The sequence below is a fragment of the Podarcis filfolensis genome (assembly GCF_964270895.1).
Source record: "Podarcis filfolensis genome assembly, chromosome: 13".
Lineage (NCBI taxonomy): Eukaryota > Metazoa > Chordata > Lepidosauria > Squamata > Lacertidae > Podarcis > Podarcis filfolensis.
In genome coordinates, this window is record NC_139615.1 from 6,313,782 (window position 1) to 6,333,568 (window position 19,787).

Here is a 19,787-nt window from a genome sequence, read left to right on the forward strand (position 1 = left end):
AGCCCTAAACAGGGACGTTTCAGATGTATGTCTTACTGTGTTTTTATATTTTGTTGGATGCTGGCCAGAGTGGCTTGCGCAAACCAGTCAGCTAGGCAGGGTACAAATAATAAAAAATGAGAAGAAGAAGAAGAAGAAGAAGAAGAAGAAGAAGAAGAAGAAGAAGTAGTAGTAGTCATTGACCACATTCTATGTATTAGGGTTTTGCTTTGTTTTCTGTCTTTTGTGGGATGGTGACCCCATGACATTGTGAGGTCCCCCTTGCCGTGAGGTCACTACACCCCATCTCATGAGCCTCAAAGACAGCTCAGGGACAGAGCTTTGCATGCAGACAGTCCCAGGAGCTGGGAACACCCCCTGCCTGAAACCCTGGGTGTCTGCTGCCAGTCAGTGTACGAACTGCTGAGCTAGACAGACCAAAAGGTCCGACTCAAAAAAGAAGCTCATTCTTGTTCGAATCCTATAATACTTTTTTCTTCTTGCTTTACTCATAAAAACAAAGATATCTTGTTCAGTGTTGCAAAATCCTCCATTTTGATTTGCCAAGGAGTCTGGTGGAGTCTCCTTCTTTGGAGGTCTTTAAGCAGAGGCTTGACAACCATATGTCAGGAGTGCTCTGATGGTGTTTCCTGCTTGGCAGGGGGTTGGACTCGATGGCCCTTGTGGTCTCTTCCAACTCTATGATTCTATGATTTAATATTCTATATTATTTTAATGAATGCTGAATGTTATTTTACTTGCATATTGTATATTGTATTTTGCATATTGTCTGGTTTTTATTATGTTAGCCGCTCTGAGCCCGGCTTTGGCCAGGGAGGGCAGGATACAAATAAAATTATTGTTATTGTTATTGTCAACCTTAAGGGGTCTTTCTGTGTTCCAGAGACCCGGCAACCCGAGAGAGGGGGGCACTCAAAGTGGCCAGCTGGAAAACCTAATGGCGGAATAGAATCTTAACGCGCATGTACATAGTGTTTTTGGAGCGACAGGGTGCAGGGGGGCAAGTGGCGGGTGCTCACCTTAATGCCTCCACGGGTATTTTGATGCCTGACAGGTTCACATAGGTGAGGGAATAGGCACTGCAGAAAAACTGCTTGAGAGATGGCTGCAGTCCCTTTCCTTTCCTGCAGAGGGAGACAGAGGAATAATAATAGTAAATTTTATTTATACACCGCCTTCCCCAGCCAAGACCGGGCTCAGGGCGGCTAACACTCGATATAAAAACAATTGATTGAAGCACAACTTAAAAACAAGATTAAAATACAACATTGAAACATTAAAACACAGCCTCATTTCAGGGGAAACTCAAATCAAAAACTTTTTGGGGGATGAAAATGTCAAGTCTTCACCAAAGCTAACTATCCAGACTGGTCCTACGTGGGCCAGAAAAAAGCCAGGGAAGTCCCCAAATAGGAGTTCCATCACAGAAGGAGAAAGGAAAAAAGAAAGAGGGGGAGGGAATCAAATTGATTCCAAGCCAAAGGCCATCAGAGAAGCCATTTACCCCACCTCCACCCCGCCACCGCCGCTCTGAGCATCCAGAAGTTGATCTGACCGGAGGGTCTCCAGGAAAGGGGGTAGAGAGACGAAGGGAGTTCCTTACCTGTGGGAGAAGGTGTTCCGTGCCAGGTTGAGGTAGCTAAGCCGTGGACAGCAGCCGTGCAGCAGAGCCCCAAAGAGCTATGGGGACAGATAGACAAGAGAAGAAGAAGAGTTTGGATTTGATATCCCGCTTTATCACTACCCGAAGGAGTCTCAAAGCAGCTCACATTCTCCTTTCCCTTCCTCCCCCACAACAACCACTCTGTGAGGTGAGTGAGGCTGAGAGACTTCAGAGAAGTGTGACTGGCCCAAGGTCACCCAGCAGCCGCATGTGGAGGAGCGGGGAATCGAACCTGGTTCACCAGATTACGAGACTACCGCTCTTAACCACTACACCACACTGGCTCTCTGACAAGATAGACAGACACTGACAAGACAGACACCCAAAAGGAGGAAGCATTTTTACTTGGCATTGTAGGAGATGATATAAATAAACAGGATTGTAAGTTGTTTTTATATGCAATGACGGCAGGAAGAATATTATTGGCACAAAAATGGAAACAAGAAGAATTACCGACGAAAGAAGAATGGCAGATGAAATTAACGGACTATGCAGAATTAGATAAATTAACAGGAAGGATTCGAAACCTGCGGGACCAGAGATTCTTAGAAGACCGGAGTAAATATACGAACTATTTGAAAAGTAATGGTAATGAACAGACTACGCCAGTAGGATTGCAAGACATTTTGTAAGGAGGATTATTTGAAATATTGCAAGAAGGACTATGAGGGGAATAATTAGTTAATGATATTTAAGAGTAATAGAGAAATTAAGAAATGCAGAATAAGTGATAAAAACGGAAAATCATCAGGGGAGTTGATGGAAGTAAAAAATATTGTATAAGATAAGAAATTATGTTATATGAATGTTGGAAATAATATGTTAAAAAAACCTAATAAAAATATATTTTTTGAAAAAAGGACACCCAAGAGGAGGAGGAGTGAGTAATTATCCCGGTCGCCAAAGGGCTGGGGCCATCCCTCTTTCCGGCATCGACACCTCATAACCCGGCAGGCTTTCCACGTCACCCTTGCCCCCGCCCCCCCGCCCCCGGAGTCTGCGGCTCTCTTAAAACCTTACGGCATCCACGGCGCAGTCTGTGGACGAGAGGTCCAGGTGAACCAGTGCGTTGGGCTGGGCCAGGAAGGAATAGAAGCCCTAAAAAAGAGGGGAAAGGAAAGGGGTGAGAGGGGACGAAGTACGTGGAGTGGTGGCGACACCAGGCAGAACAACCACGTCAAACCCGGAAGTGTGTGTCCCTTTTTTTGGATTACAATCCATTTTTTTTTATTACAACCCCCCTTTTTTTTGGGAGGCCCCATTGGCGAAAGCGCGCCTTGGGTTACAACCTGTTTTGGTTTACAACCGGACCTCCGGAACAGATTATGGTTGTAAGCCAAGGTACCACTGTATTTTGTATAGCTAGCCATCTAGCTATATCGGTATTTTGCTGTATTTGATTCCTTTGCTATGGCTTGCGGCTGACGCAAATAAATATTTTTATCTATCAATCTTTAGATGGTCACAGCTTCCCCCAAAGCATCCTGGGAGCTGTAGTTTAAGGGGGCAGAGAGTTATGAGGAAATGCCTATTCCCCTCGCAGAGTTACAATTCTCAGAGCGTCTTAACAGTCGCTCTCTTCCCAGGGAACTCTGGGAATCGTAGTACTGTGAGGGGAATAGATGTCTCCGAATAACTCTCAGCACCTTCACTGAACTACAGCTCCCAGAATGCTTTGGGGGACGCCTAGGACTGCTTAAAGCAGTATCATAGCGCACTAAATGTATCGTGCAAATCTACCCAGGGTGATAACACTGAGGAAACAAAGCAGAACAACTAGGAAAGCAGAGCTATGTGTGGCCGTCCAATACAAATGCACCACAATTGCGTCACCGCAAAAGTTGCAGGCTGGGGTCACTCACGTTTGCCTCCTCCGTCCCCAGTAACCCTGGGTTTTTGCTCAGGTCAAGATGGCGGAGGGAGCTGGTGAAGGCTGGGTTGGCTCCAAAGGTCTGGCACAGAATGGCGAGTCCTGGGAAAGGAAAACAGGCCACGAACTGTCACCACCATTCAATCTATGTAGCTCTTTGGACGCTTCCCCGTTCACAACTCATGAGGGAAGTGGTTCGCGATTATTACTTTTAAAAAAAATAAACCTCATCAACATTCCTCAGCATTTGAGTCTGAATTTCTCCTTATACACCTGTTCCTTGTACGCAGTTTTGCCTAATACACCCATTCCCCCCCATATAAATGCTATCTTCACAATATATGCTTTTTTGTGTGCACATTTTATCTCAAGTCTCTGCATTTTTTTTGGTACAAATTATTCAGCCAAAGAGCTCCACTGCAAAATTCAGAGATATGTCAATTCTGAAGGATGGCTAAATTTCGGTTTGCATATTATTTTGCAAAGTGCAAATTAGGTTTATCCTTAAATAAGAAATGAGTTGAATTTGTCCCCCCCCCCCCCAATAGTAACATAGCTGTCAACTTTTCCCTTTTCTTGCGAGGAATCCTATACGGAATAAGGGAATTTCCCTTTAATAAAGGGAAACGTTGACAGCTATGAATAGTGAGTCAGTCTTATTGGGGAACTCAGTGCAGCTTACTTCTGAGTAAATGTGCCTGGGACTGCACAGCCCTGGGCCTCTGGCCCTCCAGATGTTTCAGGACTACAACTCCCATCATGCCTCATTCCATAGGCCATGTTGACTGAGGTGCCTGTGCCCTAGGTGCCTGGCTCAGTTTGCCTCACATTGCCTCTGCCTGACAGCTGCATGAGAGGCAGAAACCCAACTGGTGAAGCCTCTCCCCAGGTCAGATAAATCTTGGTTTTTTTGGTCATGAGGCAGCCGGTAAATGTCAAAAACATCATAGAACAAATACACAAACAAATGAATTTTGACTTAATGCGTCAATCTACTAAATATTGCAGCTAATAATAATATAGGAACCGCCTGAGGCTGCCTTTAAATACAAACTGGACCAAAAGTGCTGTGAAAGCTCCTTTTTTCCTGTGCCCACTCTGCCCACTGAGCTTGCCACATTTCAAAAAGTGAAAATCCAGACACACAAGTTTTTGAGCAATTCTTTAGGAAGTTCCCCCAAAAAACCCCAACTCTTCCAACAAAGGTTGCCATATGTCCGTGTTTTCCCGGACATCTTTACCAGTTTTGTAAATTCTGTCTGGACACAATTTCCGACAGATGAATCCCAGATATTGTGGGATGTGATCCATGAGAGGCAGTCAAGTACAACGTTCCTTGAAAAGCTAGAGGAGACATGCGAGGGAAAGTTTGGTCCAGCCAGTCGAAACTTCCTGTTCCTCCTGGCTGGAGCATCCTTCCCTTTGCATGTGATAGAAGGTGGGCGTGGCCTAACCTGTCCAGGTAACAAAAGGACGAATCACGCAGGAACCTTTCCCTTTTTTTTTTACTTCCTTCTTCGTTTGACCAGCTTTTAGCTAGGACTGCTCTGCTAGCAGAAGCACTGGGATTATTCCCCCATATGGGGTAGATGTACATGTACGTATTTGTAACTAAGTCTGCCTTCAGGAATCCAACTGTGAACTGATGTGAGTAAACTTCTTTTATTGACTTTGAATAAGATTGTGGCGTCTTTATTCTTTTAAGAGGGATTCAAGGGAACTTACCAGGAACGTACAATTCAATCTAAGACAGACTGAATTGTATAATAGCGCGAGGCTCGCACGAGCCTGCAACCAGCTCTCTGCTGTGCATGTAAAAGGGGGGAATGTAACTCTGCTAAGCAAAGGAACTTGCTAGCATAAGTTAAGAAGGATTTTTTTTTTTAAGGGACCCCTGACGATTAGGTCCAGTCGCGGACGACTCTGGGGTTGCGGCACTCATCTCGCTTTATTGGCCGAGGGAGCCGACATACAGCTTCCGGGTCATGTGGCCAACATGACTAAGCCGCTTCTGGCAAACCAGAGCAGCCCACGGAAACGCTGTTTACCTTCCCGCCGGAGCGGTACCTATTTATCTACTTGCACTTTTACGTGCTTTCGAACTGCTAGGTTGGCAGGAGCAGGGACCGAGCAACGGGAGCTCACCCCGTCGCGGGGATTCGAAGCACCGACTTTCTGATCGGCAAGTCCTAGGCTCAGTGGTTTAGACCACAGCATCACCCGCTTTTTAAGACACTTGTAAGGTAAAGGTAAAGGGACCCCTGACCATTAGGTCCAGTCGTGGCCGACTCTGGGGTTGCGGCGCTCATCTTGCTTTACTGGCCGAGGGAGCCGGCGTACAGCTTCCAGGTCATGTGGCCAGCATGACTAAGCCGCTTCTGGCGAACCAGAGCAGCACATGGAAATGCCGTTTACCTTCCCGCCTATTTATCTACTTGCACTTTGGTGTGCTTTCGAACTGCTAGGTTGGCAGGAGCAGGGATCGAGCAACGGGAGCTCACCCCATCGCGGGGATTCGAACCGCCGACCTTCTGATTGGCAAGTCCTAGGCTCTGTGGTTTAACCCACAGCGCCACCCGCGTCCCGGACAGGAAGGATATTAATAAACACTATATCCTCTCCTGCCACCCTGAACATTCCCACAGGTATGTATGGGAAATTCTGGACGTATAGCATCTCTAGCTTGCCCACCCCTGCCAAGCGTACCTTTAGCAGTGATGCTGGTCTTGGAAAGGCAAAGTTTGCTGAGGCCTTTGGGGAAACACAGAAGCTGCTGGCTCAAGGCGCTGAGACCTGTTCAAGGGGGACGAGAAGCAAAGTGGGGCGAAGATGAGCAAAGAGCAGAGAAGCTTTTTTTACCCCCATTGTTGGTTCAGGATCCCTCCTCACCTTTGTCCTCCAAGGGGTTGTGGGAGAGGGTGAGGGCATGGAGGACGGCGTTTGGGTTCTCCGCCAGGACGCAGGCCAGTTTCAGGGCGAAATCTCTGCAAAAGCACCAGGAGAGATAAAAACAAGTGTGAGGAAAGCGCCCCAGCAGGGAAGTCACAGGGGGAGCTGGACTGAATCTAGGGTCGCAGGGCCAAAATGAGACAGGAGTGAGATCTCCTTTCATAATTAGGATGATTGCATTTGTTCATATACACCCTTGTGCAAATTAATTGAAACAAAGCATGTTTTCTATCTTACTCATAATCCTTTACAGTGGTACCTCGGGTTACATACGCTTCAGGTTACATACGCTTCAGGTTACAGACTCCGCTAACTCAGAAATATTACCTCGGGTTAAGAACTTTGCTTCAGGATGAGAACAGAAATCGTGCTCTGGCGGCGCGGCGGCACCAGGAGGCCCCATTAGCTTAAGTGGTGCTTCAGGTTAAGAACAGTTTCAGGACCTCTGGAACGAATTAAGTACGTAACCAGAGGTACCACTGTACTGCAAACCATGGTAAACAAGGCTGCTAGTATATGCACTTGTGTACTCAACTGATATTCATTTTACAGGTTTTTTTCTCCTTAAACCGATCTTTTAGGGTGTACACACCTTTGCAAGGTGGTATGTTTTTCTTGCGGCAACGCAGCAAAACCCCAGAGTATTCAAAGAATCGTGGGATTGCAGAGTTGGAAGGGACCCCCTGAGGATCATTTAGTCCAACCTGCTGCGATGCAGGAATACGCAGCTGCCCCATATGGGGAGGAAAACCTGCAACCTTCAAATGACATTACTGGGATATTTGAATATTTCTTTGAAAAGGTGTGAGTGCGCAGGTACAGAAAGACCTGCATTACGTGCCCAGAACAGGAAACGTCAGGGGATACGATCCGCCAAGCCCCTCCCATTCCACTAAGCCCCTCCCATTCCACCAAGCCCCTCCCATTCCACCAAGCCCCTCCCACTGGTGCAGACTGCAAGCAATGAAATAGCAATAGCAATAGAAACAGGCTCTCTGCGACTGAAAGTACAGCAATGTGCAGAAAGTCCAGTGCTGAAGGCGCGCACCGCAAAAACTGGACCCGATACTTTGCGGCATACCCTCAGCATCGCGCATGGGCTTGGCCCCGGCCGAAAGGCACCTACAAAAACCGGAAGACTCCCTCTCCCCCGCCCCCAATCCGCATGCAGCTGCGCAAAGGTGAATCTAGCAATGCCTCACGTTTTTAACCCCGCATTGTCCAGCACCAGCTCCTCTAGGTGGTGGGATTTGCTCACCGTGTGAAGAACCTGCTCAGCGACCTCGGAGCCCTAGGGAGGAAAGAAGAGGTGTGGGTGCCAGGGAAGGTTTGGGTGGGTGCTTTGAACGGGGTGCTTAGACTTTACCGAGTGGTAGGGTGAGCGGAGAGGGAGGAAGGAGTCAAAAGACACCGAGGTTGATTCAGAGAAAGAGTTCTTTATTTCTGCTCTCTGGAATAGCAGAAAGGCACTTGCGTGGTCAGTTCACAGCAAGTCCGAAGAAAGAGATTTCACACAGTATATATATCCTCCAGGCACCCTCTCCCCCCCTTCCCCAGGAATCCAGCCTCGTACGTTCATACACGTAAGTTGACATCCATAAACATAAACAGATGTTCCTGTTCCTGTACTCTTATCTTGGGGTTAAGAGGGTCACTCAGTTATAGGAGTTTCCCTTGACGCCATCTCTATCTCTGGCCGTGGGGGCTGACAGACCCTGTCTTGCAGAGTCTGTGCGTCAGTGTGTCAGGATATTTACAACCTACAAGATAAGATAAGCCCCAGCCCTGCCATCCCGTCTCCACTTCGGAACTGACAAGGCCATCCATTAAGCGTCACAGACTGATAAAGGAGAGGGCTTTGTTTATACAGCTGGGTTCCTGTTATACATTGGCTCAAGTGCTCAAGTTAACGGTTTTTAGCTAATGGACCCTTGGAGAAGGAAAAATGGGGATTTTGGGGCCCGTTTCAGACTGACTGCACAGTCAGGCTTTAGATTTGGGAAACTCATTCCTTCAGTGGGAAGGGAGTTAACGGCGGGAGGCGACGCTTGGAGCAAACCTGGACCGAGCATCGCTGCTGCCTTCTGTTGGAAGCCGCCCAGAGTGGCGGCAGAAACCCAGCTAGATGGGCAGGTACACATATTAAATTATTATTACTATTATTCTTATTCTTATTGCCAAAGCTGGTAGCCATTCCTCTGAACAGGCTCCTTTGCCTCTAAGATGGCGGAGCGAAAATCCCAGGTGTGGGTTATCCTAAGAGTGAAGGAAATTCTTTGTTCCGCACACCCATTTGGTTCCTGTCAGTGGAGGCACTCGTTCTTTTCAAAATTTATTTTTATTTTCCTGCATTTCTGCCCCACCTAAGTCCCTCCAAGAAGCTCAAAGTGGCGTACACAAGTTCTCCCTGCTCATTTAAATTCCCACAACAACCTTTCGAGGTAGGCTAGGCTGAGAGGCAGGGACGCGGGTGGCGCTGTGGTCTAAACCACAGAGCCTAGGACTTGCCGATCAGAAGGTCGGCGGTTCGAATCCCCACCACGGGGTGAGCTCCCGTTGCTCGGTCCCTGCTGCTGCCAACCTAGCAGTTCAAAAGCACGTCGAAGTGCAAGTAGATAAATAGGTACCACTCCGGCGGGAAGGCAAACGGCGTTTCCGTGCGCTGCTCTGGTTCGCCAGAAGCAGCTTAGTCATGCTGGCCACATGACCCGGAAGCTGTACGCCGGCTCCCTCGGCCAATAAAGCGAGATGCACACTGCAACCCTAGAGTCGGCCACGACTGGACCTAATGGTCAGGGGCCCCTTTACCTTTACCTTAGGCTGAGAGGCAGTGAGACTGACCCAGGGTCACCCAGTAGTGAGCTTTGTGGGTCAAGCGGGAAATTGAACCCTGGTCTCTCCCAGATCCTAGTCTGGCATGCTAACCACTACACTGCACTGCTGTCGGCCAGCCCCCGACTCGCCTTCCTGCTTAACAACCAGTCCCGGGGTTGCCATTGGCTGTCAGAATTCCTCCTCCTTTGTCTCAACAGTGGCCTTTGGAGGACTCGGCAGGGAGGAGGACCAAACTTGAATTACTTGGCTCTTCCGGTTGTGGGCTCTGGCGCCACCTAATGGTAGCCTCCCTGCCTCCCGACCCAATCGGCACCCAGCCGCCTGCCCGCAGTTTGGGAGACCTACCAGCCGCAAGTCCTTGCAGTAGAGTTTGGTGAACCACTGGTTGTATGCCAAAGCAGCCACGATCAGAGCCAAGTCCCTGCGAGGAGAAGCAGAAAGGGGGGAGAGGTAAATGGGATTAGAGGAGGGAGTGGCAAATCCTTGCCTGGACTGACTCCAGCTGCAAAAAGCTAAGGCTGCTGAGCCAATCTTGGCTGCCTCTCAGTGCAGACTCAAGTCACGGGGCCTGAGCTTCTGCAGCCGCTTCTGCCCACCATGAACCACCACTGACGGCGGCAGCAGATACCTTCCATTCTGATTTTATTCTCTTGCTAATTGTGCCGTTTGAAATGCGTGTTTTATATCTGACTTCCCTTAGCAATGTTTCGTTTCGACCTCTTTAATATTTCAGTGCCCTGTTAATTATGTTGCCCCAACAGGGCCGGATTTAGGTTTGATGAGACCCTAAGCCGAAGGTAATGGGGCCCTTTATATGTCCACCTGTCCTTTGTCAGCAACAAATTGTCACTGTTTTTTTGTGTTGAATATATGCTATATGGTAATTTATGGACCTAATGGGTATCTAAAGCCATATAGAAAGGAGCAAACCAGTGATATTTTAGGGAGCAGGCTAGCAGGCGGGGCCCATGACTTACATCATAGGAGCCTACACAACACAAAACACTGTTGCTGTTTGTAGGTTTTAATTTATTTGTATTTTATCTTATATTTTGGAAATGTACATCCAGGTTTTTTTTCTTTTATTTTTTTTGGGGCCCTCAAGAGAATGGGGCCCTAAGCTATAGTTTGTTTAGCTTATACGTAAATCCGGCACTGGCTGTACACTTAACGCACATCGCTTCTCCTCAAGGAAAACCTGGGAACTGCAGTTTGCCCCTGGCCCAAGCTACAATTCCCAGCACCCTCCACAAACAACAGCTCCCAGAATTCTCTGGGGGAAGCCGTGTACTTTAAATGGATGGTGCGGGCGACCTGGGTGCTTCACAAGGCAGTCTGCACAACAGCCTTCCAAGGTAGGCCGGCACTATTAGACCCATACTGCAGATAGAAGGGGAGAGACTGAGGCACTTGCCTAGTGAGCGCATAGCAGTTTGAGGATGGATTTGAGGTCTGTGGGTCTACATGGAGGGTGGACCATGGTAGCGTAGGGGTAAGCGAGTTTTTAATGTTCTGTTCAAAGCTGCCAAGAGTGGCTGGGGAAACCCAGCCAGATGGATGGGGTAGAAATAATAAATTATTATTATTATTATTATTATTATTATTATTATTATTATTATTATTAACAGAGATGGTTTTACGTGGCTTCTCCTCACCGGCTTTCCAGGTGACAGAAATCGAGGAGGTTGAATTCCCGGTTGTCTTCGGAATGGTAAATTGTGTCAACGTCCTACAGCACGAGGGATAAGACGGTAGCCAGAAAGGAAATAAATCAATTGATGATTAATATAGTTTGCCTTAAGGAGCTCAGGGCAACATAAAGGTTTTCTCCTCCCGAACTCTGTCCCCCCACAACAATCCTGTGAGGTAGGCTCAAGATGAGCCAGTGAGTTTCAGAGTTTTGAATGGAGGAAGAGGTAAATTGTGGCCTCCCCACCCACCACAAAAACCAAGATAACATATCCATCTTCATACACCCACAAAGCGTGCATGAAACCATTCTGCTGCCAGATCTTCTCCACCCCCAGGTTCTCCATTTCCAGCTCAAACTTCCCACTACAAAAAAACCAAAAACCAAAAACAAGCCACACACATATTTTTCCAAGGCTGCCATCATCACTGACTGTGGCCTGGATTTGCCTGTCACATTCGCCCAGAAACCTCCCAGAGCAGATTTGCATATTGCTTTTGAGCAGAAGAGCAGGAAGCGAGGGTTTCGGAAACAGAGCGAAGGTGCCTCGATTTGCACCAAACCCCTGGGCGAGGCGGAAGGGGGGGGGACCGCCACCCCGTGCGAGTTGCTCCACCTAAAAGTCCTTGTGGCGAGCGAGGAGGTGAGAAAGCCACAAAGCAGCCACATCCTGAGCAATTGCTGCTTTTCTGGCGGTTTCTCTTTCAGGATACAATCGCTAACCCCCTTGCTCTGGCGAAGGGGGTCTCTCTCCTCAAGGTTATCGGAGAGGGCGCCTGAGAATCGGGTCCACCGACTTACCCACTGCACCTCCTCGCGGCAAGAGTGTCCGTTGTAGTCGCAGAGAGCTGCGTAGGTTTCGGAAAAGCCTCCTGAGGAAAAGCAAAAGGGCGCATATTATCGCTCAGGCTCCTCCGTACGGAGGCTTTGTTCTCGCAAACGCCGGGGGATGTCTTTTGGCTAACTGTTACTCCAAGTAGACCTACTGGAATTCACAGGCCTCAATTCGCCACGGGAGCGGCACACCCGTCGCATTCAAGGCTCCTATTGATTTGCAATTGGATCTTTATCACTCACATTTTGTTTTACTGTATTGCAATTTGGATTCTGTGGGATTGAAATCGCAATACGATAAAATGCAGGATGTGAGCAATAAAGGGAGCGATTAAAAAAAAGATTAAGAATCATTCATTTCCTAGCACAGCGCATTACAAATGCTACCACAGGCAGAACAACAATTTAAGTGGTCCATCAAGACCCTTAGCAATTTTCAAGTCATCTGTGGGGGGGGGGGGAGATTTGGGAGCCACTGTCAAATTCAATCCAAACCTCCCGAAAACCCCTGTTTGTCACAGGCAGCAAGAAAATGGAATATCTTAGGCCAGGGGTCAGCAAACATTTTCAGCAGGGGGCTGGTCCACTGTCCCTCAGACCTTGTGGGGGGCCGGACTATATTGGGAGGGGGGAATGAACGAATTCCTATGCCCCACAAATAATTGAGAGATGCATTTTAAATAAAAGCACACATTCTACTCATGTAAAAACACCAGGCAGGCCCCACAAATAACCCAGAGGTGCATTTTAAATAAAAGCACACATTCTACTCATGTAAAAATACGCTGATTCCCGGATCATCCGCAGGCTGGATTTAGAAGGCGATTGGGCTGGATCCGGCCCCCGGGCCTTAATTTGCCTACCCATGTCTCAGGCTCAAATGGAGCTTCCCTGTCCTCATTCGTACTCAACCAGTGTGCCCTGGCACCCTGGGGTACCTTGAATGATAGTCAGGGGTGCCGTGGGCAATACTGGCCTCTGTCCCTCTTATAATAATAATTTATTATTTATACCCCGCCCATCTGACTGGGTCTCCCCTCCCTAGGCGGCTTCCAACCAAATATCAAAAACAATACAGTGTTCAAACATTAAAAACTTCCCTAAATAGGGCCGCCTTCAGATGTCTTTTAAAAGTAAAATAGTTGTTTATTGCCTTGACATCTGGTGGGAGGGCGTTCCACAGGGCAGGTGCCACTACCGAGAAGGCCCTCTGCCTGGTTCCTTGTAACCTCACTTCTCACAGTGAGGGAACCGCCAGAAGGCCCTCGGCGCTGGACCGAGTTGAACGATGGGGGTGGAGACGCTCCTTCAGGTCTACTGGGCCTTTGAGGCCGTTTAGGGCTTTCAAGGTCAGCACCAACACTTTGAATTGTGCTCAGAAACGTACTGGGAGCCAACGAAGATCTTTCAGGATCGCTGTTATATGTTCTCGGTGGCCACTCCCAGTCACCAGTCTAGCTGCTGCATTCTGGATTAATTTTTAAATTTCTTTCCTTCCCTCCATCCTCTGACGCCCTCTCATGTCTCTGCCCCCCAAAGGCTTGCACAGCTGTTGGTTGCAGCAGCCCTGGCTACAAGCTCTGCAGGCAAATGGTGCCTCTGGGGCTGGCCAGGGGGTGCTGGTTGCCAGCAGCTGGGGCGGCCTCAGAGTAAGCAGGCAAGTGGGTGAGGGAGTCCGGCCAGTCAGTCCGCCAGCGCTTGCTGTTGGGAATGGACAGATAGGTGGGAAGCTGGGCAGGCAGGCAGACAGACAGGTGCTGTGCTGGCATTTCTTGTGCTTGCTGTGTGCAATGCCTGCCTGGGAGCTGAGTGCCCAGTGCTGAGGCGGAGCCTTTCCACCATGCAGGCCTAGCAGTGCCTGCTGCTGCCTCCCAAAGTGAGTAAGATGCTGGCCTCAGCCCTTGCTGTTAATAATAATAATAAATTTTATTTATACCCCGCCGTCCCTGGCAGAGCCGGGCTCAGGGCGGCTAACACCAATAAAATTACAGTAAAACGTAATAGAAAAAGAAAAAAAACAGTTAATTAAAATACGGGTTAAAATATTAGTTAAAATACAATTTAAAATGCAGCCTCATTTTAGTAGTAGCCCTTTCTCCTCCTGTGATGAGGCTGCATTTTAATGTTTCAACGTTTTAATGCTGTATTTTAATTTGTTTTTAAGATGTAGTCATTCAACTTGTTTTTATTATTGCTTGTTAGCCGCCCTGAGCCCGGCCTTGGCTGGGGAGGGTGGGGTATAAATAATTGTATTTTTATTTTTATTTTTATTTATTTATTATTATTATTATTATTATTATGAATCAAAACCATAAGGGGAGGGAAGACATGAGGGTCAGACTGAGTCCAAACCAAAGACCAGGCGGAACAGCTCCGTCTTGCAGGCCCTGCGAAAAGATGTCAAATCCCGCAGGGCCCTGGTCTCTTGTGACAGAGCGTTCCACAAGTCGGGGCCAGTACTGAAAAGGCCCTGGCCCTAGTTGAGACCGATCTAACCTCCTTGCGACTTGGGACCTCCAAAGTGTTGTCATTTGTGGACCTTAAAAGTCCTCCGCAGGGCATACCAGGAGAGGCGGTCCCGTAGGTACGTGGGTCCTAGGCCGCATAGGACCCACGATGGGAGTGGACAGACAAGTCCTAGGCCCCTGTGGGACAGTGTGAAGAAGCACCTATCTATGGATCATGGGAGGCAGCTCAGAGACCAGGAGCAGCTGCCCAGAGGACTCCCAAGGAAGGGAATCCGAGAGAAGGGCGTTTGAAAAGGGGTGAGGGGCTGCCCGCTCTGCAGGCAAGGGCTGACATAACTGGGCTCCTGAGCCCCACAGGGGTGCCGCAGAAAGAATGCAGTTGATCAAGGGAGCCGTGGACTCAGAAAGGTTGAAAACCTCTATCTGCCTTGATGCAATATTCCTTTGATTATCTGTTGTTAAGAGGCAGGCTTGAGAAGATGCCTCTGACCGCCAAGCCCAGGTTGTGGGCCTTCGAGGCCCATTTGGCTGCTAGCCCTGGAGACAGAAGGCTGGGCTAAATGCACTTTTCTGCCCGATCCAGGAAAGCAATTTGTGTTTTCTTCAGGACACCCCTTCCGGGATTCGGGTCAGTGGGTTAAGTGCATAATGCAGCGGCTGTAATTAAAATTTCATATAATTTCCTGTGAATGAAGATCGCGCCACCTGCCTCTCTGGGCGCTGGGAAGCGGGAGGAAAAACCCTGGCAGGTTCCGGAACATTCCACACACCCAATGGCCGCCACCACACCACCACCCCGCCTCTCCATCTTCCCCCCTCACCGCAAATGCTGTGCGTCGTGGAGCTGGAGCTTTCAGAGTTGGGGGACATGTCCCGTGGCGTCTCTGGGGTCTCGACGGTCCCATGGCGTATGAGGCAGCTGCAACAAGAGGAGGAGAAGGAAGGCATTTCCTGAGTTATTTTGTTATCGTTTATTTGATTTATATACTGCCCTTTATCAAAAGATCTCAGTGTAACGGTGTACGACATTAAACACACATTTTACGGAGCATAGTACAGTGGTATCTCGGCTCTCGAACGTAATACGTTCCAGAAGACCATTTGACTTCACAAATGTTTGAAAACTGAGGTGCAAAGGGCATTTTTCAACTGGAAAAATGGAAAAACACGCAGTGGAAGCCGTTCAGATTCCAAGGCGCGTTTGAAAACAGAAGCAATTACTTCTGGGTTTTCGGTGTTCAAAAACCAAAACGTTCAGCTTCTGAGACGCTGAAAAACCGAGGTACCACTGTAATAAAAAAGCACAACAATGGACAGCATAACAAAAAAATAATCATAGCAACATAGCATAGTCCCACCACCACCAAGCTTTAACTGATCTGATAGTCTTGTCTAAATACTGCATCACAAGAGCACGACAAGTTATTGATCGATTGATCCACTCATCCATTCTCCAAGGAGCTTAAAGTGGCATCCATGGTTCCCCCCCTTTAATCCGCACAAAAATCCACACCTTCCAACATTTCTCTGATGAAAAAAGGGACATCCTAACATGGTGAGACATAGCTGAGCAGAGATTTGAACTCCTAGGCCCATTCTCCACAAACCACTCTGCCACACTGCTGCACTGAAAGTGCGAGGGATATGCGCACACCTCTGTAAATTTGGGGGTCGCCTCTTCCCTAACACAGCAGTGGGGGACCCTTTTTGGTCCCTCCAGGTGTTGCCAAACTACAACTCCCATCACTGCCTATGGCCAGCGATGACAGCAGCTGTAGTTCATCAACGTCCGGAGAGCCAAACGTTTGCCCACCCCGACCTAACAGCTTGTCGCCTGTTTGCCTGCCTCCTTCTCCCACTCTTTCAAAAAGGGGGATTTAAAGTCCCCCTGCAAGAGAACTCAGCTGTCTGGGTCAGGAAATGGAGCCCTACAAGTCGCTGGGGGTCGCAAGCAGGGAGAGAGCTTTGCCACTGTTTCACACTGGTCCTGTTTTTGGGCTTCGTCTGCGGCCTCTGTGAGAACAGGATCCTGGACTAGGTTTTCCCCCCACCACTCTTGGAATCATAGAATTGGGAAGTTGGAAGGGACCCCAAGGGTCATCTAGTCCAACCCCTCTGAAATGCAGGCACCCTGCCCACAGCCGTCCCTGGGTGGGCTCGAACCACCAACCTTCGGGTCAACAGCCAGATGCGTTGCCCATTGCGCCACAGGGGCCTTTGACCTGTTCCAGCAGAGCTCTGCTTATGAGACACCAGCAATGGGGGGTACCAGAACAACCTTGGGGTCAGGCTTTCTGGGATTAAGGGTGAGGCATGAGAAATAATAATAATAATAATAAATCATAGAATCATAGAATCATAGAGTTGGAAGAGACCACAAGGGCCATCGAGTCCAACCCCCTGCCAAGCAGGAAACACCATCAGAGCACTCCTGACATATGGTTGTCAAGCCTCTGCTTAAAGACCTCCAAAGAAGGAGACTCCACCACACTCCTTGGCAGCAAATTCCACTGTCAAACAGCTCTTACTGTCAGGAAGTTCTTCCTAATGTTTAGGTGGAATCTTCTTTCTTGTAGTTTGGATCCATTGCTCAGTGTCCGCTTCTCTGGAGCAGCAGAAAACAACCTTTCTCCCTCCTCTATGTGACATCCTTTTATATATTTATAATAAATTTTATTTATATCCCGCCCTCCCCAGCCGAAGCCGGGCTCAGGGCGGCTAACAACAATAAAACAGTACAACAGTACAACACAATACTCTAAAATCATTCATTATAAAATTAATTCAAATCAAACCAATGGCAACCATTGGGCTAGAGTTCTGTGAGGATTGCCAAAGGAGGGAGTCAGGCTGTGCCCTGGCCAAAGGCCTGGTGGAACAGCTCTGTCTTGCAGGCCCTGCGGAAAGATGTCAAGTCCCGCAGGGCCCTAGTCTCTTGTGACAGAGCGTTGCACCAGATCGGAGCCACAGCCAAAAAGGCCCTGGCTCTGGTTGAGGCCAGCCTAACCTCTCTGTGGCCCGGGACCTTCAAGATGTTTTTATTTGAAGTTCCTCTGTGGGACATACCAGGAGAGGCGGTCCCGTAGGTACGAGGGGGGTGGTGACTTTGGGGGCCAAGCCGTCTCTGCCTCTGAAAGGATGTTGTTAACCCCAGGAGATAGAAATCAATTAGTGTGAAAACAATTGGGAGCGGGGAGAAACGCACTGTCAAAAGCTATATTTCTCAGCGGGCACAGGGTGGTCTCTCTCTGTGTGCCAGCCTCTTCCAACCTCCAAATCAAGTTGAACTACAACTCCCAGCACCCCTAGCGCCTGGCTGGAACAAACAGGAGTTGTGGGGCGCACAAGAGGGAGTCAAGTGCACTCCAGGAGTCTGGAGATATAAAGTGGTCTGAAGCACTCTCACGGCCTAGCATTTTTTTAAAAATCCACTTTAAAAAAGAGAAAGACTTTTTGTGGCTTGGAGAAGGATGGGCTATGGACTGCTAATGGGGAGACGTCTAAAAGCATGAGAAGAGACTGGCAGCTGGATCAGGCCCGGGGCCCATCTAGTCCAGCGTCCTGTTCTCACAGCGGCCAAGCAAGGAAAACCCACAAGCAAGACCTGAGGGCAACAGAAACACGGCACTCCCCCCTCCTGCCGCTTCCAGCAACTGGTTTTCAGAAGTACTCAGCCTCCAACCACGGAGCTATTGCGTAAACACCCTGCAAGCAAATCAGAATTAATGCTGGATGCGCAATGAAAGCTATGCACAAGCAGATCAGGATGAAAGCTCAAGAAATTGGATGTCTGGAGGGTACCGGGTGCAAGGGAAGGCTGTTAGTCTAGCCTTTAGCATCTCTGTGGTGAAAATCCTATACATTCCACATTAGAATTTAGAAAGGGAAGTTAGTTCCACACTGACAAGAAAATAATAATAATAATAATAATAATAATAATAATAATAATAATAATAATTTATTTGTACCCCACCCATCTGGCTGGGTTTCCCCAGGCACTCTGGGCCGTTTCCAACAAAGATTAAAAATACATTAAAATGCCACACATTAAAAACTTCCCTGAACAGGGCTGCCTTCAGATGTCTTCTGAATGTCAGGTAGTTGTTTATCCCTTTGACATCTGATGGGAGGGCATTCCACAGGGCGGGCGCCACCACCGAGAAGGCCCTCTGCCTGGTTCCCTGTAGCTTTGCTTCTCGCAGTGAGGGAACCGCCAGAAGGCCCTCGGTGCTGGACCTCAGCGTCCCGGCAGAACGATGGGGGTGGAGACGCTCCTTCAGGTATACTGGGCCGACACCGTTTAGGGCTTTAAAGGTCAACACCAACACTTTGAATTGTGCTGTGTGACTGGCCTTTTCTATACAGTGGTACCTCGGGTTAAGTACTTAATTCGCTCCAGAGGTCCGTTCTTAACCTGAAACTGTTCTTAACCTGAGGTACCACTTTAGCTAATGGGGCCTCCCACTGCCGCCGGGCCGCCGGAGCACGATTTCTGTTCTCATCCTGAAGCAAAGTTCTTAACCCGAGGTACTATTTCTGGGTTAGCGGAGTCTGTAACCTGAAGCGTATGTAACCTGAGATACCACTGTAGTTTATCATCATCATCATCGTCGCCTCCATGTTTTCTACAACATGGAAGCACACCTTGGTCCTCTGTTCACGCCCACACACACAAGTTGTCGTGAGAGGCGCTGTTATGGCGAACGACTGAATTTGGCAACCCCGCCACCCGCAGCCAGTGTTCTCCCCACCCTACGGCTTCTTCATACTCACACAGAGGCCGGGCTAGGGAAGATTTTGGCTAAGGAAGTGTTGACATGCCTCGTGACCTGGTCAGCGCTTTCCGGGGTGGGGAATTTCAAGCTGTAGTTGGCCTTCTCTGTCTCCACCAGGATCTGAATGCAGAAGGAAGGCAAAAGGCGTCAGCACCCGACAGACACCAATGTCGCCATCATGTGTGGTTTGGGAGCTGCATGCTCAGGGAATAAACAAAGCTGTCCAGGGTTGTAAAGACTGCGGAGAGAATAATTGGGTGCACTCTTCCCACCTTGGATCAAATCTATGCTTCCAGGTGCCATAAGAAAGCTGCAGAGATAGCGCAGGATAGTGCGGAAATGATCTCTTTCAGCTTCTGCCTTCTGGAAGAAGGGACAGGGTTATAAAGACTAGGACTAGCCGCCTGAGAAACAGTTTCTATCCAAATCCGATTTTGGTTTTAAATGCAGTGTAAGGTAGTCTCTGTGGGAGTATATTGTATTTAATTATGGGTTATCAGAGTTGTTGTTGTTTTTTTTTTAAGGAACACGGGTGGCGCTGTGGGTTAAACCACAGAGCCTAGGACTTGCCAATCAGAAGGTCAACGGTTCGAATCCCCGCGACGGGGTGAGCTCCCGTTGCTCGGTCCCTGCACCTGCCAACCTAGCAGTTCAAAAGCACGTCAAAGTGCAAGTAGATAACTAGGTACCGCTCCGGTGGGAA

The 19,787-nt window shown here is 48.6% G+C and overlaps 1 protein-coding gene across 13 annotated transcripts in view; it reads right to left on the minus strand.

The window, feature by feature from the left end:
• Positions 1-19,787, minus strand: part of CARMIL3 (capping protein regulator and myosin 1 linker 3) — an 84,113-nt gene that overhangs the window by 37,425 nt on the left and 26,901 nt on the right. For all 13 annotated transcript variants that reach the window (XM_083580758.1, XM_083580764.1, XM_083580767.1 and 10 more), the window contains exons 5-16: positions 19,083-19,204; positions 15,131-15,228; positions 11,809-11,879; positions 10,973-11,046; positions 9,663-9,738; positions 7,685-7,773; positions 6,423-6,517; positions 6,240-6,326; positions 3,526-3,635; positions 2,684-2,761; positions 1,604-1,680; positions 1,020-1,124 (exon numbers count right to left, since the gene is read on the minus strand). In XM_083580758.1, the coding sequence (XP_083436884.1) occupies positions 1,020-1,124; positions 1,604-1,680; positions 2,684-2,761; positions 3,526-3,635; positions 6,240-6,326; positions 6,423-6,517; positions 7,685-7,773; positions 9,663-9,738; positions 10,973-11,046; positions 11,809-11,879; positions 15,131-15,228; positions 19,083-19,204 (1,082 nt within the window). The remainder of the gene's footprint in view (positions 1-1,019; positions 1,125-1,603; positions 1,681-2,683; positions 2,762-3,525; positions 3,636-6,239; positions 6,327-6,422; positions 6,518-7,684; positions 7,774-9,662; positions 9,739-10,972; positions 11,047-11,808; positions 11,880-15,130; positions 15,229-19,082; positions 19,205-19,787) is intronic.